Source organism: Lichenostomus cassidix, chromosome Z (genome assembly GCF_008360975.1).
Source record: "Lichenostomus cassidix isolate B80296 chromosome Z, HeHo_3.0, whole genome shotgun sequence".
In the NCBI taxonomy this organism is placed as follows: Eukaryota; Metazoa; Chordata; class Aves; order Passeriformes; family Meliphagidae; genus Lichenostomus; species Lichenostomus cassidix.
The window spans coordinates 72,287,613-72,310,389 of record NC_139511.1 but is presented as its reverse complement, the minus strand read 5'-3'; the positions used below and the strand labels follow the sequence as shown (position 1 = coordinate 72,310,389).

General features: G+C 45.7%; 2 protein-coding genes across 3 annotated transcripts; one reads left to right on the top strand and one right to left on the bottom strand.

Annotated features, from left to right (window-relative positions):
• Positions 1 to 398: 398 nt before the first annotated feature.
• HAUS1 (HAUS augmin like complex subunit 1) lies at positions 399 to 9,207 on the bottom strand. 2 transcript variants are annotated; one of them, XM_085042391.1, is made up of 9 exons: positions 9,055 to 9,207; positions 7,837 to 8,011; positions 7,052 to 7,187; positions 5,979 to 6,113; positions 4,919 to 5,042; positions 4,095 to 4,160; positions 2,784 to 2,855; positions 1,589 to 1,636; positions 399 to 637 (listed from the first exon to the last, which is right to left on the bottom strand). In XM_085042391.1, exons 1-9 carry the CDS (start codon positions 9,106 to 9,108, stop codon positions 578 to 580), a joined length of 870 nt encoding a protein of 289 aa, XP_084898517.1. In that variant the 5' UTR covers positions 9,109 to 9,207; the 3' UTR covers positions 399 to 577. The 2 variants fall into 2 exon arrangements, with proteins under 2 accessions (XP_084898517.1, XP_084898518.1); XM_085042392.1 differs by lacking the exons at positions 399 to 637; positions 1,589 to 1,636 and adding an exon at positions 1,653 to 2,724 and having other exon boundaries at positions 2,764 to 2,855.
• Positions 9,208 to 13,047: 3,840 nt separating this feature from the next.
• ATP5F1A (ATP synthase F1 subunit alpha) lies at positions 13,048 to 20,784 on the top strand. The gene is made up of 12 exons (XM_085041882.1): positions 13,048 to 13,215; positions 14,358 to 14,436; positions 15,487 to 15,656; positions 16,541 to 16,714; positions 16,794 to 16,960; positions 17,074 to 17,222; positions 18,173 to 18,324; positions 18,449 to 18,673; positions 18,775 to 18,882; positions 19,381 to 19,525; positions 19,745 to 19,895; positions 20,557 to 20,784. Exons 1-12 carry the CDS (start codon positions 13,156 to 13,158, stop codon positions 20,636 to 20,638), a joined length of 1,662 nt encoding a protein of 553 aa, XP_084898008.1. The 5' UTR covers positions 13,048 to 13,155; the 3' UTR covers positions 20,639 to 20,784.
• Positions 20,785 to 22,777: the final 1,993 nt, after the last annotated feature.

Below are 22,777 nucleotides of genomic sequence, written 5' to 3'. Positions count from 1 at the left end.
AATAGGCTCACGCTCAATGTCCTCAGGTGCTGCCACTATGTCTTGATTTTGCTTTTTCCCTGTCCACAGGAGATTTTTGGCTTTAGTACCAAACAGCTTCTAAAACCTGTGTACAAAACATCTCTGAAAGTGTTGAAGTCTGGTGCAGTGCCGGCTTGGAAAGAAGAGGGCTCTGGGAACACTCCTGGAGGATGACATTTGAGGTAGAATTAAGGGCAACCTAACTTCAAAATCATCATGTTCCACAGTGGTTCTGCAAAAATACTGTTTTCAGATCTAGAAAGGTATTTTTTTTAATTTTAATTTGTTTTAAAGCTATACCTGCACTATTCACAGAGCTATTTGTTTGCTTTACAGGTGTGTATGACAGAGGGAAAAATATGTGATAAAGACAACAGCAAGTTTGAAGGTTATTTTATTAGAAACAGGTGGTGTCTGAAAACACAAGGCCGACAGAAAGAAGAGCACAGCAGGAAGCTGCTGAAGTACAGCAAAAACTCAGAAATGCATTAAGTAGGCAACAAAAGGAAAATCATGTTCCACATAGGCCACTTCAGGCGAACTGGAGTTTGCTGGGCTATGTCAGGTCAAAACGCAGAGTCTCGAGGCACTTTGAGAGCTCTTCCTCTAAGGCATTCTAGTGGGAGAGAAAACCAAGAGGACAGTGAGGACCGTGAGAGTTTCCACACATTGCGGGTAAACGGACATATCTAAAGTGATCAAACCCTGGGAGATCATTACCAGTGGTGGATTAACCCTGGTGTTGAGCTGGATGAACTCACTGCTGCAAAGGGCAGACAGCCCCAGGGAAGCCTCCAAATGAAGGGCCGGACAAGCTCAGCTGCCTTTGCTCCGTGGCCCAATGTGATTTTGGAACCTCCCAGCTCACAGGTTCTCCCACGAGGTGAGCATTCTGACCTGAGAACAGCCTCAGGCTTGTAAAGGGAGCTTTACTCCCGAATCAAAACCAAATGGCTTACCAACCCAGGCAGTCTCACCTGAAAACATGCAGAATGCTCTCACCTAGCTGTGATTTTTGATCACTGTTTCAAGGCTTACCACATGTGCTTTCTGAGCAAGCAGGCAGTAGCCCAAAGGAGCAAAGACAGGTTTTATGGGGCTCAGTCATGGCCTGGCTTGCTCAGGAAGGCTATGTATGAACTTCCCAAACAGCTTTATGATGTTTCTCAATAACCACACCTGCAGATTACACAAGCATGGAGGAAATGGGCACTGTGTTATAGGGGAAAGTTCCCATTGCTGTCTACTGGGCAGCTGGTGACTAAAATATGGGCCCTGGAGCCCTCTGAGAGCTCAGGAGCACCAAGGAAGCTTCTAAGACCTACACGGCTGAGTGAATAAACATTCCAAAAGGCAAAATTCATAGGGATATAGCTACCTAATCTCCACTGATATTAATGTGCCCAACTGCCTTTGTAGCTCAGACATCACTGGTTCCCCTTACCAATATCTACAACTTCCACCTTGCCAAATTTCCCCAAGAGAACATTGAGACTACAGTCTAAGGTGGGTAAATCTGTAATCAATTAATACATGTAGCTTCTGGAAAGATACAAAAAACTCTTACAAGTTCTCTTCTCGCTTCTTCAACCTTCACTTGTGCCAGGGGAATGCTCTAATGAGAGAAAATGGCATAAAAATCAGTATTTCATCAGGAAACAAGAGTCACTTGACGTTTAAAATGATGAACCACAAGTGAATTAATAGACAATTAATGCAGTTTTGTGTACACAATTCACATGCAGAAGGCACTGCCATTAAAAGCCTAGTTTTGGTTTGGTTTGGTTTCCTATTTTTCAAAAGTCTGGTATGGCCTAAAGTCTGAAAAACTTCTTCATTTGAAGCAATTTTCCAAACCTACCAATTGGGGAACTTGATTTTAAGCATATTTGTTCAGGAATTTTCCAAAGCACGACAAGTTTCAAGCATAAACTTCCCTCCTTCTGCCTGCACCAGAAGTGAGGCATCGGGGCTCTCCCTGTCTCCACTGACAGCAAGGCTGGAGGAGGGAACTGGAGACCCTAATCCAATTTGAATATCCTGTTCCACTTGAGGGAAGGGGGCAGTTGCCTCCTGGAGAGAGATGGATTAAACAGAACAGCAGTCCCACCCTCTCCCTACAGCCCTTTATTTCCTAGGAGCAAGATATGTGTGTTTGTGTGAGGGAGATAAGAAACCTGCATTTTCAGACAGCTGAGTACTCAGCACTCTCAAGAGAAAAAAAAAAACAAAACAAACCACCAAAAAAACTAGAGAAGTCAGTTTAGGAGACAAAGCCTACATTTGGCTATTTCTTCATGATCCTTAAAATCCTGTTCAGAGCTCCAAACTCTGCACCAAGTGCTTTGTCCACCATATTGACAGCCTGATGACAGTTATAGCTAATGCACTGGTAAATCTCAAAAAATTGGTTATACTAAGGGATAACCTTTTCTTCCATATTTTTCTGTCCAATTTCTAGCTAATTCATCTGAATATCAACTTACCCAGAAAATCTGTCTACATTGTTAGAAAAAAAATTGCCTGGCAAGCACACTTAATATCTTGGCTTTGATTAACAGATAGCCTTCTGTTTAAGTTATGTCTTTGGTTTACATCATTAACAGACCTGTAGGACATCTACCTGCCCACCAAAGCCACCACAAGGATAGCTTTTACATTCTGAAGTCCACTAAAAATTAACCCGATGGCAAATAGTATACAGTGGAATAAATAATGTATACAGTGGAATAAATAATAAATACAGTGGAATAAATAGTTACAGGAGGTAAATCATGGTAGCACTTCACTTCCTTCTGCAGTGACGAATTTCTTTCCTGCATTGCAGCCACTTCCTGCAAAGAGAACAAGGCAGATTATATTCTAGGGATTTATTTGTAGAGTTGATGGAAAGGAGTGAGATAGATTGACAATTATCTACAGCATTTCAGGATTTGAGAGCTTTCATCCTCCTTAAAACACATGAAAAACAGAAGTTTTACACATGCAACAGCAAAAAGACTGTCCCTTATACTTATGACGGGGGAATAATTTCTCTTTGGGGCTGCAAATTGAGTATCTTCCATAGTCCTGGACTCTTCAAATAATCAAAGTTAAATAAAAAATATAAAGTCATTTGCGCTGCCCATTTCACTGAGATCTTGCAAAGCCATTCTATAAATGTCAGGGAGTCAAACCTTACTTTATGCTTGGCTTCTAGAAGATGACAAGCCTAGGAAATTTGCCTGTGGCTTTTTGGATGCAAAATTCCAACAAAAATTAGTTCTGATCAGCACCCTCCCTTAACACGGAGCAATGTGAGCACTGCCACCCACTGCTGGTTCATGAGAATGACAACAGAGAAACCAGGAAACCTATTTTCACTGCTCCACTCAAAAACATGCAGGAAAAGATAGCAAAAGAAATGAGCAAAAATACTAACTTTCGACTACAATAGCAGAAAAAAATATCAAGATGTGGTGAGTACACTCAGACCAAGACAAAATACATATCACATGTAGAACTGTTTCAGCACAAAACTGTAAAATCTGTAGTTAATAACTACAGAAATGTGCTTTTTCTTTAATATATATTCCACCTGGCTTACAATACAGCTGAAAAATGTTATATTTAAAGACAGAAGAAAAAAATAGCACACGGTGGTTCAGAACTTGGGTTTCATTTGACCTTATCCCCTTGTTTTGAAGTGTTTGAAAGAGGTTTATTTCACATGAAGCAGAATCACATGGGTCATTCCATCAAGAAACTTCAATACACAGGTAGCCATATAATGGGATAAAGCCCACAGAATATCCACTCTGTCTGTAACACGGATCAGAATTAAAGGAGGTAGATGTGTTTTCTGTGGCAGAGAATTAATTCCAGGGAAATTCTCCAGAAGATGTTTCTAGGAGGGACAAACCCATCCCAGAGACCCCAGTTCATGGGTATCCATCTACAGGATTTTTGTGCTTCTTTTGGCCATTAAGATTTGTCCAGGTAATCAAACAGCAAACTACAATTCATGAAAGCACCCAACAAGCAAGCCTGGCCTTTCTCACTGTAGAACAACCATTTTGTACCCAAAGACCTACCGCAGAAAGTGTCATGAGTGCCTCATGCGTCACGGATTGGTCCAAACCTGCAGCAATAAGCATCCCCTGCAAACAGGAGATGGCACAAAATATAACAAGGAGGAGAAAGATTTCACCATTTCCTTCTATCTAAACAAGCAAAGAAGAATGGAGGCTGTCCACTGCAGAAATGTGTATTCGAGCCACAGCTATAGCTGGTGTATAAAATCAGCTGCTGTGAAAATTTGTATCAAGAATAACAAGTCTTTCCAGAAAACTAGGGGGAGAAAGGCACACAGCAAGGCTGGACAGAGGCTTCTCAGTAAAACGTCAGTTGTAATACAACACTTTCCATCTCATGCTTGTCAAGGTATCAGACAGCATCCAGACATTAAATAAAGCATTCACATGTCCTTCATCATTTAGGGAAGGTGAAGGAGCAGACTGTACAAGTTCTGCTTTCTGCATTTAATCATCCATCCTTTTCAAAAAATGGCTGTACTCAGAATTTTGAGACAAAATTTACCCCAGTGAATCAGCTGCTCTACTGGTAGCTGTCTGTATTCTCTTGTGTGACAGCAGCTCACAATAACCACCAGGTAATCCCAGCTAACAAAGTTCTCAGGGAATGAGGAGAATATATTGCACTGATCACAGGACGTGCTGACGAGAGATCAGCAGAGACAACTGAACTACACTAACATGTTGTCCTGTTAGCTCAAGACAGCCCAGTCCTGGAGCTTAGGAAGCTTTTGGAACATCTCTGTAACTACAAATTTGGGCTTAACCAGCCATGGCTGTGTCATCCCATCACAGTGTCTTATTAGAAAATTCCTTCCACCTACCTCAGCATCCTTGATCCTGACTTCTAGATCCTTAGATTTAGCTTCCAGGAACTTTAAGTTCCTGGATCGTTTCTCAGCTTGGGCATTTTCTGCCTCCTGAGATTCCTCTACTTTTTTAATATCCCTTAAAAAATAATAAAGAAAAAAACTGTTACATTCAAAGATATATCAGTATACAAATACTGTACCTTATTTATCAAGCTAAACCCTGCCATACAACCAACGCAAGAAGGAAGAAAATGGAGAAACTTCATGTTTCCCTGCAAGGTTTTCCAGTGAAAACATACACAGCTGTTACCTTCAGAACACCAAAGACCACAGAAAATAGTGGCACAGGGGAAAGCCAGGTGCCTAAAAGCAAAAGGTAATAGTCTTGTGCATAATTCCCTAATTCACTTACCTGTTACACAAGCTAAACCTCAGATCAAGAGGAGGAAAACCTGCACAAGGCACACAGGAATCTCTTCTACAAGCCAAATTACCACTTTAAAAGACAAAAAACCATCCCAACAGCAATTCGACTGGAAGAGAGCGGTGGAGAGCATCTGGCCTAATCCCCACTCAAGGCTGGGGTTGCTCCTGCTGTGCTTGGCAAAGCACTTCAGATTATATCCTCCAGGGAATGGATATGATACTGATATTTTTTAGTTATTATTATTATGTCTCCCACACACCGTTTAAGGGAAATTCTCACCTGGGAATGGCTTTTGTTTTGCCTCCCTCAGTCTGACTACAGAGCCCATGCCAAATGTGCTAAGAAAATCAGATTCGCCTTCAGCCTCAGACAAAAGCAGCCGGAAGATGCAAACTTGTATCTAAAAACTGCTTGTAGACCACTTTTGCTTTAAAATAATGCATTTGATACTTTCCGAAATCTCTTCTGATTCCTGAAAGTGTCCACAACACATGGTTTTTGATAGATATTTCCAAATACTTTGAATTGGAGATGTGTCAAACCCCTAAAAATTCAGTTATCCTCATTAGTTATCACCACCAGTTGCCCAATACAGAGATCATCAGTATTACTTTAACCTTTCCCTTTTCCTCACCCATTACTCACTCCTCTAACTGCTTTTCCATCATCAGTGCTGAAGTTAGTTTTTTTGTAAGGGTCTTCAATTTCCATTCCATTTCTTCGTTTTTCGATTTTGTTTCCCACAGTTCAAAGCTCGTATCATTGATGGCACAGTAGAAGCTGGTGAAGAGAGAATCAGTGGGAATAGTTAGGAGTCAGCTCTTCTGAAAGTCAGAACTATTGTTACTCTTTTTTCCACACTTCACACAAATGACTTAGTTTCCTCCTGATATTATGGTAAAAGTAAAATATTTGCTTTCTGTAACTAACAAATTTCCAAATGTAAGGGAAAACAGCCCAGCAAACTGGGCAAGAATAAGTGAACAACACCTGGCACTCTTGTGAATAAAACCACTGGGTTTGAAACCACCAGGTGCTCCACTCCTGGCTTGCCACATTGCCTTTGAGAGAAACTGCATCCAGTCCCTGAAAATGCAGGGCCACAAGATGTACCTAGCAGTATCCGAGTCTCTTCCTCTTCCTCTTCCCAAGTGGCTCAGAACTCTTCCCTCTCCAGCCCAGGAAAAGAGCTCTAAGAGCCAAGATCCCAAACATCACATAAAAATTGGATTCCAAGGCAGATTTTGCCCCTTTTCTACTGCAAGTGCTGCAGTGTCATGGGCCAAAGCCATGCTAGGGAGAGGAGCCCAGGGGAGACCAGAGTGACAGATGCTGTTTTTCCATGGCAGAGGGAATCACCTCACATAAACTGAGGCCAGATGAGACAGAGAGGAAGGAGGAGCTGAGACTGGAAGAGCATTCACAGTTCCCCAGTCCTTGTCTAAGCAGTGTGAATGCTTGGGCTACCTGACACAACAGTCTAAGTGGCAGCACCTTGCAGCCACTAGCCACAAAAGCAGAGCCTTCCTGTGCTGGGATAACCTAGAGTTAGTGCTTGTGCTTGGTTCCCATGTGCTCTAAAGCTGCTCAAGGGGTGCAAAATAAGCCAGACAAATGAGATTCCTAGTGTCAAAATCAAGTTTGAAGCTGCTGATGTGACAAACCAGAGGAAAACAGCACAGACAATCACCTTGAATGCAGAGTGTGTGAAAAATTACCTGGTAAGAGATGTGTCCTCTACTTCGAGTGCCACAGCACTTTCTACCAGGTAATTGAAGGCCGCGGTGGCTTCTTCAGACAAACTGTCTACAGAAAGACCCAGGCCTTCCTTGAGAATATCCTGCCAGTACTGAGCTGGAAAACATATACAACCCAAACCAGTCATTTTTCAGTAATACTGATCTTTTATGGAACTCTTCAAAGCTAGAACCCAATCCCCACCAGGAACTTGGCTACCTGCCTGGAGTTAGAGGAAAAAAAACATTTTAAAAGAAGGTTTAACATGCCAAACTGCCGCCACATCTCCATTTGTCAAACAAATTCGATGTATAAAAAGGAGAAAGCACTGGTCCACTTCTCAGACCAGTCTGTCTGAAATCACACAAATAAGAGCTCACCCTTGTGCTACAAGGGTGCTAGCAATGAGCACACACAGGTCATCTCCACACAAAGCTCAGCTTGAGCCTAGCTCATGGCAGACTCAGAAAGTCTGTCTCTATAGTTTTTTGTTTGGTGGCAAGGCACTCAAAGACTTGAAGGAACAAAAACCAAACAATCGTCGTCAAGATGGCGTAAAAAATTGACCTTGACCAACCTTATGTCACTGTAAGTTTAGCTGAAAAGAAGGAATGCATTGTAGTAAAAACTGCATCAGAACAAAAAGTGAGTCTGTTTCAATTACATGTATTTATATATATCCTTAAGTTTTTAACAAACACAATCTTCAGGATCACTAAGAAAAGCCTGACATGGATGAAATTGAGAAATGGAGGTTCAAATTCACCTTCTGCTTCATACTTGGCTGCCTGCTCATTCATGTCCTCGATCAGCAATGCAACATCCTTGTCTCTCTCTTCATTGCATTCCATAACATTATGCAAAATATCCACTGTCCTTTCATTCACCTCATACTCTGGAATAGGTTCTTGCCCAAATATTTTCTTTAGCCATAAAGTAACCTGCCAGAGAAGGGAGACAAAAGAGCAAGCAATCACGTGAAATGACAGAAAATAGCTGATAGATGAGAAAAATGTAAACCACTGCATCCTCTGCCTTTCTGAAGAGTTACTCCTACGTCAGTCCAGGAGGCACAGGTGGGAAAGAGGAAGATAAATTTCCTTGTCCCTTCTTTAAACACCTTTTGTGGTCTAGAAAACTATATCATATCCCTTTCAATTTCCCTCATTTCTCTGGGCACCTGCTTATCTCCATGTGATAAAATTTTATCTTTTTATCCACATGAACTGCTGGCTATAGACACAGTAATGACCCAAGAGACGGTAAACGGGTGTTTGGAAAACTGGTGAAAACTGTGTTAAAGCATGTGGGATAAAACTGCCCAAGCCATCCCCGGGAACAGTCTCTGCATGAGAGCAGAGTCACCACAATGTGCAGGCAAAGCACTTGTACCCTTGAAAACAAGATCAGAAATGAGAAATCAACACAGTGCTCTCAGGTAGGGCTCTGACTGTGGAACCACAGAATTGTTTGGGTTGGAAAAGCCCTCCAGGATCATCAAGTCCAACCACTCCCCCAGCACTGCCAAGGCCACCACTAACCCATGTGCACCACATCCACACGGCTTTTAAACCCCTCCAGGGATGGGGACCCCACCACTGCCCTGGGCAGCTGTGCCAGGGATAGACAACCCTTTGAGTGAAGAAATTGTCCCTAATATTCAAACGAATTAGATTAGAAAGGTTAAACTATGACCAGGAATAATAGAAAGACATGGAAGTTCTACACTGAGGGAACATAAATTCTTGCATAAGGCTGCCTGATACACTTGACAGAAACGGGACGGAGTGTATAAATTTAAAAGTAATTTTTTCCAAGCCCCTCCTTCATCCCTCCGCCGTATCAGCGCCTCAGCGACCGACGCAGGCGGCAACGGAGAAAACCACGGCACCGTTCGGCGCAAACAGCACGAACAACGTGTGCGGAGGGGGAAAGCTGACAGAAAGAGAAAGCGAGCCAAATCGCGGCAGGCAGCCCCCGTTACCCGTACGATCTTCTCCTCCAAAGCACCGCTGTCCGGCTCTCCCGCCGCTGCCATCCCCGCGGAACGAGACTGGCGCCGCGCGGAGCCTGACGGGAGTGGGCGTGAGGGGAGGAGCGGCCGGAGGGACGCCTGAGGGACTGGGGGGAAAATAATGGTAATGAAAGTTTAAAAATCGATCGGAGTGTTAAGCGTTCTGAATCGAGTCGTCTGTTAGGTGAGGGAAGGTTTGAAAGACGCCAAGCGAATCCAAACAACGACGAAATGAAACAAAAGGGATGAGAGAGGAGGGTATTAATAAGTATTGCAGAAAGCTGTTTGGGGGTGTTGCTGGCAGCGGCTGGACATGAGCCCAGGGGTGCCCAGGTGGGCAGGAGGCCAGTGGCCCCTGGGCTGTCCCAGCCGTGGTGTGACCACAGCCCCAGGGCAGTGCCTGTCCCCTGTGCTGGCTCTGCTGAGGCACCTCCAGCCCTGGGGACAGCTCTGGGCCCCTCAGGACAAGAGAGACACTGAGGGGCTGCAGAGTGTCCAGGGAAGGGAACGGAGCTGGGAAGGGTCTGGAGCACCAGGAGAGGCTGAGGGAGCTGGGAAAGGAGCTCAGCCTGGAGCAAAGGAGGCTCAGGGGGACCTTGTGGCTCTGCACAGCTGCTGACAGGAGGGGACAGCCAGGGGGTCAGGCTGTGCTCCAGGGAACAGGGACAGGAGGAGAGGAAACAGCCTCAGGCTGGGCCAGGAGGGGTTAGATTGGATGTTCAGAAAAATGTATTCACAAAAAGTGTTGTCAAGCCCTGGCCCAGGAGAATGGTGGACTTGGTTATTTATATCCATCTGGGGTCCTTCTGGGTCTTTTTCCAGGCAGTTTTACAGAAATTTAAGCGACTTCTGGAATAACCAGCATGGAAAGCATTGCTGAAGCATCACATTTGGTACAACACTTGCCAAAATAGCTGAAGATTTTTCACTTAACCTTTTCAATTCCCAGAAGAGGAATCTGCTAGGAGCTGTGGCTTTATCAACCTCTCTGGATTACCAGAGGGACACAATCACACTGTGCCTGCCTGAGTTTCTGCGCCTTCTGACTGGCAGACCAAATCCTGTCTCACATATGGGACATAAAGTCATCCCCAGCAGCAGGTTGAGGGCCAGGATTCTGCCCCACTGCTCTGCTCAGGTGAGACTGCACCTGCAGAGCTGCCTCCAGCGCTGGGGTCCCAGCACGGGAAGGACCTGGAGCTGCTGAAGTGAGTCCAGAGGAGGCCACAGAGATGCTCCAAGGGCTGGAGCCCTTCTGCTCTGGAGCCAGGCTGGGAGAGTTCACCTGGACAAAACCTCAGTCCCCCTGCCAGTGCCTGAAGGAGCTCCAGGAGAGCTAGAGAGGGACTTGGGACAAGGCATGGAGTGACAGGAAAAGGGGAAATGGCTTCCTGCTGCCAGAGGGCAGGGTTAGATGGGATCTTGGGAAGGAATGCCTGAGCGTGGAGGGTGGTGAGGTCCTGGCACAGGGTGCCCAGAGAAGCTGTGGCTGCCCCATGGTTGGAAATGTCCAAGGCTATGTTGACCAGGGCTTGGTGTGCTGTCCCACCCTTAGAGAGAATGGAGCATCCAAGATTCGTAGATGCTTGTGGTTAAAAGGAGCAACAAAAGTCAGACCTCCTTATTTTAGCCCCTGGCTGTGGGTTTTGGGTAAAGCAGTAGGGTGAAAGGGAAGAAAGCAGGGTGGATTAAAGAGTGGGAGAGAGCATGAAAGAGAGAGGTCACTAGCCCTGGCTCCAGTGTTGATCCAGCTGATGGGTGTCCAGGGCTGTGGGATGCCTGCATGCATGCTCTTGGTGGCAGGACTTTTTATAGATGAGTTTCCCTGCCCTAGAGGCAAGTTTCTCACTTTCTGTGCAAGTTTATCATCTGCAATTCATTCTTATAGACCTTTCTGGAAATGGGTCAGAGGGCTTGCAGGTGTCTCTTGGTGGTTTTGATTCCCCCTACAGTCCTAGACCACTTTTCACCCTCATTCCTGTGCTGTGTTGTGCTAATCTTCAAGAACTGGAACAAGGATGTTTGTCCTAGAAAAATACTGCCCAATCTCTGAATGGCCCTTTCTCCAAACACATCCTCCTCTTTCTCACAGCTGTATTTTTACCAACAAACCTTGACTGTTGTTACCAACAGTCCTTGGTTGGCTCCACAGTTATCCAGCTGTCAGTGTCTGAGGCACACACCCTCTTATCTTCTGGGCTTCTATACTTGGGGCAACCAGATTTAATCCATGGAACAGAGAGCATCTAACAACCAAGGTCTGAGGGATGTCTATGTATTAAGGGTAAACAAATTACTTGTTGGTGGAATTGCCTTGTCAATGTTTAGGGCTTGACATGCTTGACAGACCTAGGCAGAGGTTAACAAAGCTTGGGGAGAAGGATGTACTACTGATAGTGGGCACAGAGAATGCAGAATTTACAGACCACAAGGACATCTACTTGAACTTCTAAAATGAGGAAGAAACTAACAAAGAGAACTCTGCATCTGTGCTAAAAATCAGTTCTGGCTGTGTAAATTGTAATTCTGGCAGGGAGGATTTGTGACCACTGACTCATGCACCACTGACCCAAGAAACCCACTGACCCAAGAGAAGAGGGAGTCTGGGCATAAGAGACAACAGAATCATTACCCAATACAATACTATTTAATAAGAGAACTATGTAACATGTAGTCAGTGGACACTAGTTCCTTTGTACAGTAAAATGCATAAATAGTGAACGGTTTTGATAGTTGTGGAATACCACTGATCACCTAGGCTTGCACAACTTGAAATAAATAATCAATGTCTCTCCTGACATTGTGTAATTAATTATTGGCTTGTTGCACACCAGGTAAGGAATCCAATTTTTGCAGACATTAGTGTCACTGCCCCATCCCTATCCCTTTCCTTACCCTTGACACTGAAGCCCCCAAGATTTGCACCCCTCAAGATTTAATCAGTAGCTGTAGCAGAACAGTTATGATTAAGCAGTTGCATATTGCAAGCATTGTGTGCTTGCCTAATCTTTTAAGAAAATTAAGGCGATTCCAATAGGAATGGGCTGTTTGGATGAGAGCCACCAGGACTGAGCAGTACCTGGGAGAAGAGTAATTCCGGCAGTGGGAGATTGTGGCCAGCATCTCATTGAGCACCAACTCAAAACAGACTAATTAGCATGAGAAGCAGAGATCTAACTAGCAAGGAGTGGTCTGAGTGATAAGTAATTGAAACAGTAGTTAATAGAATGGTACTAACTAACAGAAAAGTTATGTAATTCGTAACCAATAAATGCTGATGCCTTTGGTTGTTGAAGTGTATAAATACAAGAATATTTTGATTATGGATATTCTAGACACATAGCTCCCTGCTTTGTGCTAACTAGAATAAGACATAGAAATACCTCGCCTCGGTGTGTGGTGCTACACACGGGGGAACGAGCCCGCGGTCGGGATAGCACTTGTGTCCCTCAGTCTGTCCCTGTCTCTGTCTTTGTCCTTATTCCTGTTCTTTTCCGTGCCCCTATCCCCACCCTTGTCCTTGTCCCTGTTCCTTTCCGTGCCCCTGTCCCTATCCTTGTCCCCTTTCCCCTGTACTAGTCCCTGCTCGTTTCCGTGTCCCTGCCCTTGTCCCTGCTTTAGCTCCCGTCCTTGTCCCTGTCCCTGCTTTAGCTCCTGTCCGCACTCCTCCCCGTGTCCCTGTCCTTGTCCCTGTCGCTGTCCCATCTCCGCTCCTCCCAGCAGCCCTCACTCCCCGCCCCTTCCGCCCGCTCAGGGCCGTTTCAAGGACACCTCCCGCAGCGCGCTCTTTCCTAAAAGCCTCATTTAGGTTTTTAAAATTATTTTTCATTGTTTTGATTACATATTACACATATTTGTGTGTGGATGTATATGTATCTATAGACATACACACACGTATAACTCGGGGGCACGGGAAGCAGTTCCGCTGCGCGCTCCTCCCTCTGGGCGCGGCCTCGGCGCCAAAAGGGGCGTGAGGCGCCACCGCCATTTTGTGTGCAGAGCGCGGGGCCGGCAGCCCTCAGCGTCCCCCAGCCTCAGCCTCCCTCGGGACCCACCGCCGCCACCGCCACCATGCTCTCCGCCCGCGTGGCCGCCGCCCTCGCCCGCTCCCTGCCGCGGCAGGCCGGCCTGGTGAGCACCGTGCCCGCCCGGGAGCCGGCGGGGTCGAGGGGACGCGGCGCTCCGCCATCTTGGGGCCCGCGATGACATTGAGGGGGTGAGGGGGGACATCGGAGTGTGGGGAGGGAAGCAGGGGGTGTCCCCTCAGCGGTGCGTGACGGACCCCGCTGAGGAACGGGGTGTCCTTGCCCGGGCTCGGCGTAGTGGCTGAAAGCTGCCCGGGCAAGGTCAAGGTTGTGGGTGTGAGGTGCGACGGAGTGAAGGCGTTTATCGCGTGTTTGTGAGGAAACGGAGGGTGGGAAGAGCCGTGAGGAACAATTCCTGACACTGTCCCCAACGAATATGAACGGGGGAGAGGCTTTCCGGGGTGTAGGACATTAAATGGCATCAGTGTTGCCGCATGGTGCTGCAATCGGAGCCTTGCTTAAGGTGCAAAAGCGTAATTTTATAATGTACTCATTATCGCAGATATTTTTTTCTTTAGTAATAAAAATTGGCCATGAAAAGTGTTTCTTCACAGAAGGAGTGATTAGACATTGTAAGGGGCTGCCCAGGGGGATGGTGGAGTCACCATCCTTGGAGATGTTTAAGGCTGTACTGCCCTTAATGCCATGGTTTAGTTTACAAGGTGATTTTTGGTTATAGGCTGGACTTAGAGACATCAGTGCTCTTTTCCATCATAATTGTGATTCTGAAGGTTTTTTGCTACAGTGCTTTGTGGTTTTTTTTCCATGTGTGCTAATAATACCAAAACCACTGCAGTTAGATTTGATTTGAAATTTGCAGTTAGATTTACTTTTCACTGTGCACCTGAGTGGTGCAGTGATTTTTCTATGCCCCAAGGCATTAGTATTTAGCACAGAAGTGCCAAATGAAATGAGGTTTCACTTTGGGAGCTGCTGCAGTGCTTGATAGTGACATCAGTGCAGTGCAGAAAAATGCAGTGAGGTATTTGGAGCAACCTCCTTCACCCTCTGTTTTTTCTTTTTGGTGCTGGACTTAGTTCCAGAGCTCTGCAGCTTTGAACGGGGTGCTGTGGTGCTTAACTCAAAACTCAAATGCATCATAAGCAGCTCAAGATCAAAGATGTGTTAATCTCTCAGCATTTTTTTTCGTGATTGAGGAAATCTTACTGAAACAATGACTTGTTTTAGGTTTCCAGAAACACCCTGGGTGCAGCATTTGTTGCTACAAGAAACCTCCATGGCTCCAAACCAAGCTTTCAGAAAACTGGTGAGTCTGAGAAAGGTCTTGAGCATGGTTTAAGAATTTCATCTGTAAGACGAAAGAGAATTTGCATATGGCACATGTTAGTTGACATAACAGCACTTGAGGACATGAATGTTCTGAGATTATCTAAGTGAAAGGTTACCCAACCAAATCCAGCAAACTGCACTTCAATAACTTTAAAATACCACCAAAGCAGGGAGTGGCCATGTTTCAGCTGGCTTACATGGGTTAACTGCTTCACTGGGATTCCATTCAGTCACCTGCAGCATTATTTGAAAATTGTTTGAAAAAAAATTGCCTCAGGTTGGAGTTGCCTGTCACAGAATGAAGGAGTGGATGACTTTCCAGGCCTGCCTGGGTTTGACCTTGTGTCCTTGAGTGCAACTTTTTTTTGCTGCCAGCAGTTTGGTGTTTAGAGAAGACAGCTGCACTGCATAGCAGTGTGTTTGGCAGTGGTTCACGCACATTTTTTGAAGTGGTTTAAGGTGATCGGCTGTACTAGAAACTAAGTTTTACAGTGTTATTTACTGTTTCTCACCTGAGGAGGTAACAAGCTGTTGGAAGTCAGTGTGAAACAAATTGAAGAAATATGAAGAACATATTTTTATATCTCATCTTGAAGAACTTGTTCCTGAAATGTATGAGGTTCCTTTAGATAGGTGAGGATCTTGGATTACAGATGATTTGGCAGACTGTTCCAATGCATCCAAGGCAAAGTAACTGCTCTGCAAGCAGGCCTATTCTGCCTGGACTAAGGCTGATTAATTAATCTAATTGCTCTCTAGGGAGAGAGAGAGTGTAAGATATAATCAAGAAAATTGATAACTACACAGTCAGCCCTGTTTTGGTTGAAGCTGGCTGGTAATGATGAATCGAAGCTGCTTTCATTAGCTGGGAATACATAGGCTATTATTTATCTTACCGTAAGTAAACATGTTGCTTACTAGATTTTGTGGCAGAGTTGAGAAAGGGCACCTTGTGAATTGAAGACAAGCTTACTGAGTGCATATTGTACCCTAACATGCTAATCTGATTGGAAACATCTCTTTCCAGGTACTGCTGAGGTATCCTCTATCCTGGAGGAGCGCATTCTGGGAGCTGACACCTCGGCTGAGCTGGAGGAGACAGGCCGCGTGCTCTCGATTGGTGATGGTATTGCCCGTGTGTATGGCCTGAGAAATGTCCAGGCAGAAGAGATGGTTGAATTCTCTTCTGGGCTGAAGGTAAGCTGTTGCTAGAGCTGTTCCTTTAGCCCACAGACATTAAAAAGACAGTTTTTAAAGAAGAACATTAGATTATACTTGGAGGATAGTTCATATATTTGGATGCTTGTTCATATCCACTATGAACATTATGTTAGTTAACTTGATTGCAATGTTAATACATAGTGATAATATAGTGATAATAATATAATGGTTTTTATTATAATATATAATATAATATAGTGATAATAATAGAATGATTTTTTTTAATTTGTAACACTTTGCTTTCAGTATCAGCGTCTGATTCTCAGCCAACATTTGAGAACTTTTTGTCTTCATTTAGGAAGTAAAAGGACTAACTTGGCAATGGATTTTTTCTTCGGTTTCAGGGGCTTTTCTGTTTAGTGTTTAATAACGGCCTCTGTGCTTCAATACATTATCCAGCCTTCTGGCTTCTTGTAGGCCTAACAATAGGCTAGAGTTAAAAACCTGTCTGACTTTTTCAAGAGTACTGCAACAGCTCTTTGAGCATTTTTAATGACTCATCTCATGTTAGGCACAGAAGAAGCCACTGCTTTTCCTTCGTCCATCTCCTGAGCAAGGGAGAAATGTTGCACTTGAGCCTTGCTTACCATTTCTGTTCTTTTTGGAGAAACAATTGATGTGAGAGCTAGGCTGCCGAGATACAATTAAGTGGTGAGTTGAAAGCTTAGGCAGGTTCTCTAGCCGTTGTGGAAGGAAATAGATACTTTGTACATAAAAGCAAAACCTTGACACAAATTGTCACAAGTAAGGTTGGGGTAGATCTTGTAGGATTTTGTACACAGTAAAATAATCATGCCAATATTAAAGTTCTTCTGCATGTCAGTATGGATTTTCTCATGGTAATGTGATCTCCGTTCCAGGGTATGTCCTTGAATTTGGAGCCTGACAACGTTGGTGTTGTCGTGTTTGGTAATGACAGACTGATCAAGGAGGGGGATGTTGTGAAGAGGACTGGTGCCATTGTGGATGTTCCAGTGGGGGAGGAGCTGCTGGGCCGTGTTGTAGATGCCCTGGGCAATCCAATTGATGGGAAGGTAAGTGTAGCTGTGTGTCAGCTACCTCTGCTTCTGTCTGTGCCATACAGACCTCAGCACTGTTTTCCTCTCTTTTAAGGGTGCTATTGCATCTAAGACACGTAGGAGAGTTGGCTTGAAGGCCCCTGGGATCATTCCCAGGATCTCTGTGCGTGAGCCCATGCAGACTGGGATTAAGGCTGTGGACAGCTTGGTGCCCATTGGTCGTGGCCAGCGTGAGCTGATCATTGGTGACAGGCAGACTGGGTAAGTTAAATGCTGAAGCCTAAGGTGTTCCTTAAACAGAGACTTGGGCACAGGGCTGGTAGGGGCTGAGAGAACCTTGGGCAGCTTAACTTACCAGCCTCTCTGTTCCACAGGAAAACTTCAATTGCAATTGACACAATCATCAACCAGAAGCGATTCAATGATGGCACAGATGAGAAGAAGAAGCTGTACTGTATCTATGTTGCAATTGGCCAGAAGAGATCCACTGTTGCTCAGCTGGTGAAGAGGCTCACTGATGCAGGTATGGATTTTTGGAGATGGTTGAGCCTGACACCCAATGACATCCTGTTTTCATCTAATGCTAAATACTGCTGTGGTCTCTCCTGGCTGCAAGCATTGACAGAATTCTTACTAAATGAGACAACTGTGTAATTTTGTGAACAAGAAATCCCTGTAGGTATCTGTGGAAAGAAACTAATTTTTGCTGTATCACAATTAGGAAGACTCTTTTGAGGTGCCTAAACTGCTGAATTGCTTCTGGAAAAGTCACCCTGTGGTTTTAGGATTGTTTTCATCAGAGTTGAAAGCTTCATCTTGGCAGTCAGGCAGGCCTGGTGACAAGCTGTGGCCTTCATGTAGTCATGGACTTGGCATATGTCCCATGTATTCCGTGTGCCAGCCAGTGTGATTGGCAGCTGCAAATTTCCTGAAGAGCTTTCACTGCCCAAACACGAGGCACTAAATGATGGCATTTCTTCAGAGTCAGGGATCTCCATGACCAAGGCTCTACATGTAACAGAGCTTGCGAGAGATACTTGCTTGCAAGAGGTACTTGGACCTCTTGCGGGCGGCTCCTGGCATCTATCAGGAAAAGAACCCACATTTTAAGGACAGTAATTTGTTTGAGACTGAAGCAAAGGATTGTACTGTCTTGTGGCAGCCAGGAAACCGTTGGCTTTCAAGTGTGAGTTAATTCTAGAACAACAGCATGTCTTAGTTTCAAGCTTGGTTTTATATGGGAAAGAATTTAAATGGGAAAGAAAAAAGGTAAGATATTAATTGCCTTTGAAACTTCCTGCATCACTTTTGCTAGCAGATGTGTTCTGCTGGTGTGGTAGGGTTTTCTGTAGCAGTGTAATGACACTGTCTGGGCTTGCTTCAGCATGGGTATTTGACATACTTGTTGTGTTTGCTGATTTTGAGTGTGATGAGATCATGCACTCAGAGGTGTGTGTCTCCAATCCTTTCCAGATGCCATGAAGTACACTATTGTGGTGTCTGCCACAGCATCTGATGCAGCACCCCTGCAGTATCTGGCTCCCTATTCAGGCTGCTCCATGGGGGAGTACTTCAGAGACAACGGGAAGCACGCCTTAATCATCTATGATGACTTGTCCAAACAGGTCAGGAAACTTGGTTTTTAGGCCTTGTGGTGTGGCACTGGTGTTTGTAAGATCCCCTCAGGTGTAGAAATGCACGATGTTAAGTGAGATGCTGAGCTCTGAGGGCTGTTTTTCCACCACTCAGGCCGTTGCCTACCGTCAGATGTCTCTGCTGCTGCGCCGTCCTCCCGGCCGTGAGGCCTATCCGGGTGATGTGTTCTACCTGCACTCTCGGCTGCTGGAGAGAGCGGCCAAAATGAATGACTCCTTCGGGGGTGGCTCTCTGACTGCCTTGCCTGTCATCGAGACTCAGGCTGGGGACGTGTCTGCTTACATTCCAACCAATGTCATCTCCATCACCGATGGACAGGTAAGGGCTTCCTCACAGCCCAGCATCTCTGCGGAACTTAGTGGCTAGTCTCTGAGGAGCCTGGCTTCTGAACAAGATAATGATACAATTCTGTCCTGCAGATTTTCTTGGAAACTGAGTTGTTCTATAAAGGTATCCGTCCAGCTATCAACGTTGGTCTGTCTGTGTCCCGTGTGGGTTCTGCTGCTCAGACCAGGGCTATGAAGCAGGTAATTGTGAAACTGTTGTTCCTCCTCATGCTAGAGATGAGTAGTGTTTAGGCCTTCCAAGCCATTTCACTCTGAGCTGTGAACAGAGAGGGAATAAAGCTTTGTATTTGTTAGCATTATGAAATTATAAAAGAACAAACTTGATAGAGAAGTGTGTGGGAGAAAGGGAAGTAGTATATTCATAAGCATGTAGAATTAAGTTTTGATATGCTGGACTGGGTACTGATCACTTAGAAGTAGAGAATGCTCTCTTTACCCCAGGCTTTTAGTCCAGAAATGGAATTAGACAGGTTTAATATCAGTGATTGCTGTTTAAGGGAGAAATCTTTTAAAGGGTGGGATTTTTAGAAATGTTTGTAATAATCTGTCAGTTTTTATATTGAATTGTGTGGAATGCAAGGCAGAGGTGACTTGAGACAACTGTCAGCTGCGAGATAACTTTCAAACTCGTAGACACCCTTAGAGGTGCTCACGCTGGCTCTGACCTGTGCCCTGCAGGTGGCAGGTACCATGAAGCTGGAGCTGGCTCAGTACCGTGAGGTTGCTGCCTTCGCCCAGTTCGGCTCTGACCTGGATGCTGCCACACAGCAGCTGCTGAACCGCGGTGTGCGCCTGACAGAGCTGCTCAAGCAGGGCCAGTATGGTGAGTGCCCTGGGCTTGGCAAGGCTGGGTTTCCATTAGTGCCTTGTGCTGATGAGGTTGGGCTTGGTTAGCATTTACTGTGTCTGTTCTGTGCACATGGTAAGTGCAGATGTGCTTGAACCAAGCTGTCCGTGTGCACTTGGTCTTCCAAGGACTCTGTAGTCTGATGTGTCCTGATGGAGGAGTTCCAAATGGTGTGAGTGCTGTCTTTTCCTGCAGTTCCCATGGCTATTGAGGAGCAGGTGGCAGTCATCTATGCTGGTGTAAGAGGTCACTTGGACAAGCTGGAGCCCAGCAAGATCACAAAATTTGAGAGTGCTTTCCTAGCTCATGTACTGAGCCAGCACCAGGCACTCCTCTCCACAATCAGGTATGCCATGCAATGCCTTGCTTTATCATGTAATGGGTAACGGTCACTGAACTGTTAATTTAGTGTATCCTAGAACATCAGGCCCTTAGCTGGCTGTACCAAAACTGGAGGATAGATCAGCCTTTCTACCATCCACCTTCCTCAGCTTCAGCTCTTAGGAAATGCAGCTGATGGCGTAAAGTGTACCTACTTGTTTATATCTCCTCTGACCTGTTCCTGAAATCACTTTAATGGGTCAGTTCATGTATTTTGGACAGCTTTAAGCTGTTGGAGTGCTGTGGGTTAAGTGTCGGTGAGTGAACTGTTGGTGACTGAGTATTTCCATAGTCCTGCCTCATGACAAAATAAAGCCAGGATCCGTTTCTAGGACAGATCACGTGGCTTCTGTCTCTGGGATGCAGCTCTGTAGGTAGGGCCTTGCTGGAATACTGTGGCTGTTCTGAAAGAATTTGTGGACAAACTTCAGTTCTTCAACAGAATTAGCTCTTAGGAGAAGGGATGTTCTGTCAGTGGGATGGCTTCGTGCACCAAACAAATGTCTTCATTCCTTCACTGATTTTGTTAGAAATGGGGAGGTTTGTTGTAAAGCTTCTGTGTTTCTCTCGGGGATTGACCCTGTTTCTATTGCTGTGCCAGAAGTTTAACTGAACTCTTCCCACAGGACGGAAGGGAAGATCTCTGACCAGACAGAAGCGAAGTTGAAGGAAATAGTCACAAATTTCCTGGCTACTTTTGAGGCATAAACTCTTAAAACTGTTCAAACAGACCAGGCTGTTGTGATCCAGTGTTCCAGCTCCATCAAAGACTAAAGCATGTGCGACTTGAATGTACAGATCTTGGTGAGAATAAAAGTTCCCCTGTATAAAAGGCTCTGTTCTGAATGTAAAAATACTGTGTTCTGAGTGATTGCTTTTTGTCTGTACTTGTCTGTCTCTTGCGCCTGTGGAACCACAGAGCTGAACTCCCCTTGACACAGCCTTGCTAGAGGAACTCTGGAAATCAAGAGTATCTTTAAGAGTTGATTGAGCAAACACCCCTGATACAAACCAGGAGGGTGACAGCTGAGGGACCTTCTCAGTGTTCATCCTTTGTGCCAGGCTGCTTATCCTGCAGAAAGGCAGTGCTGCTGGGAATAACCCACTGGGTTTCACAGGAATCTCTTAACTGCCTGACACTGTGACAGATTATTCCAAGAGTATTTCTTGGAATTGCTGTCTGACCTGTCCTGGTGCCTGGCCTGTGGAAGACTGGTCCTTGTGCAGGTCTAGCTGAGCTGGAGATTTAAATCCCAGAATGGTTTGGGTTAGAAGGGACTTCGAAGATCATCTCGCTCTGCCCTGCTGCCATGGGCAGGGACACCTACTATCCCAGGCTGCTCCAAGCCCCCTTCAGCCTGGCCTTGGACACTTCCAGGGATCCAGGGGCAGCCTTTGCCAGGGCTTCAGCACCCTCACAGGGAAGAATTTATTTCAAATAACCCATCTAAACGGGGCCTCTGCCACTGTGATGCCAGTGTTCTTGTCTGTCCATTCCTTGTCCCAAGTCCTCTCCATCTTTCTTGTCAGCTCATCGGGTACTGGAAGGCTGCAATTAGGTCACCCCAAAGCTGCCTCTTCTCCAGGCTGAGCAATCCCAATTCCCTCAGCCTTTCCCCACAGCAGAATTGCTCCAGCCCTGGCAGCATCTCCGTGCCTCCTCTGGCCTGGCTGCAGCAGCTCCAGCTCCTTGTGCTGTTGTTCCCAGGGCTGGGGCAGCTCTGCAGGTGAGCTCTCACCTGAGCATAGGGCAGAGGGGCAGAATCCTCTCTTCCCCTGCTGCCCACACTGGGGGCTGAGCCCAGGGCACAGGGGTTCAGGGTGAGGGCAGGACTGCTCTTGATGTGTGCAGTTCCCAGTTACCTTCCTGTTAGCAGCAGCCTGGAATTGCAGGCAGCTGGACACATTCTCACAGTTCAGGTAAACTAATTTGTTGGTGTCCTGAGTGCTTTGAGGGTGAGCTCTGCAGTACTGGGGAAATAGTCATACACATTTGTAGTCCAGAACTGCCAGATACGTTTCTGGGAACAGTTAGTGCTGTGCTCCAGAAAGAGGGATTCTTGTGCAGATCTTTGGTCTTTTCACCATTTTGTTTCCAGAAGAGGTGGCTCGGGGGCCTCACAGGTGTGAGGGAATATTGCTGTGGAACATTTCCACTCTGATATGCTCAACATCACTTGTTCCTTCCAGGACAGCTTTTACATCTTGTGACTGTTCCTGCCCAGTGACTAAACCTTCATTACTGTTTGCTGTTGCTGTGCCATGTTTTACTTACATGCTGCTGTATTTGGAAAGCCCTGAGCTCAGAGGTGTCTTAATCCAAAACTGCAAAGAGACACTTTTTTTTTTTTTGTAGTAACATAAATGTTCCAAGGTTCCAGTTTCTGCTCTCTTGCTGCTGTGTTGCAAGAAGGTTGTAACTTCCTCATGGAAGCACGGTGTGGTAAATGCATCCAGTTGGGTCAGGGTGAAGGGCAGTGGAGGAAGGTTTTGGAGGGTGGGTCACAGGTCCAGGGTGGTGCCATGGGCTGCCCTGGCCAAGGGGTGGGACTTAAAAGCTGGGAAATGGTGAGTGGATTACAGAATCACAGTGGTTTGGTTTGAAAGGGACCTTAAAGGTCATCTGCATCCACCCTCTGCCATGCACAGGGACACCTTCCACTATCCCAGGTTGCTCCAAGCGCTGTCCAGCCTGGCCTTGGACACTGCCAGGGATCCAGGGGCAGCCACAGCTTCTCTGGGCACCCTGTGCCAGGGCCTCACCACCCTCACAGGCAAGAATTTCTTCCTAATAGCCCATCTAACCCTGCCCTCTTTAAGTGTGAAGCCATTGTTTTGTCACTCCAT

Bases quoted from the DNA above. Each gene is read 5' to 3' on its own strand.
- HAUS1 (XM_085042391.1), bottom strand. From the start codon at position 9,108: ATGGCAGCGGCGGGAGAGCCGGACAGCGGTGCTTTGGAGGAGAAGATC. The intron at 7,188-7,836 runs GTGAATTTGAAC...TATGTTTTCCAG, and splicing joins AGCCAAGTATGAAGCAGAAG to CTCAGTACTGGCAGGATATT. The intron at 4,161-4,918 runs GTAGGTGGAAGG...TCCTGTTTGCAG, and splicing joins TCAGGATCAAGGATGCTGAG to GGGATGCTTATTGCTGCAGG.
- ATP5F1A (XM_085041882.1), top strand. From the start codon at position 13,156: ATGCTCTCCGCCCGCGTGGCCGCCGCCCTCGCCCGCTCCCTGCCGCGG. The intron at 14,437-15,486 runs GTGAGTCTGAGA...ATCTCTTTCCAG, and splicing joins ACCAAGCTTTCAGAAAACTG to GTACTGCTGAGGTATCCTCT. The intron at 18,883-19,380 runs GTAATTGTGAAA...TGTGCCCTGCAG, and splicing joins AGACCAGGGCTATGAAGCAG to GTGGCAGGTACCATGAAGCT.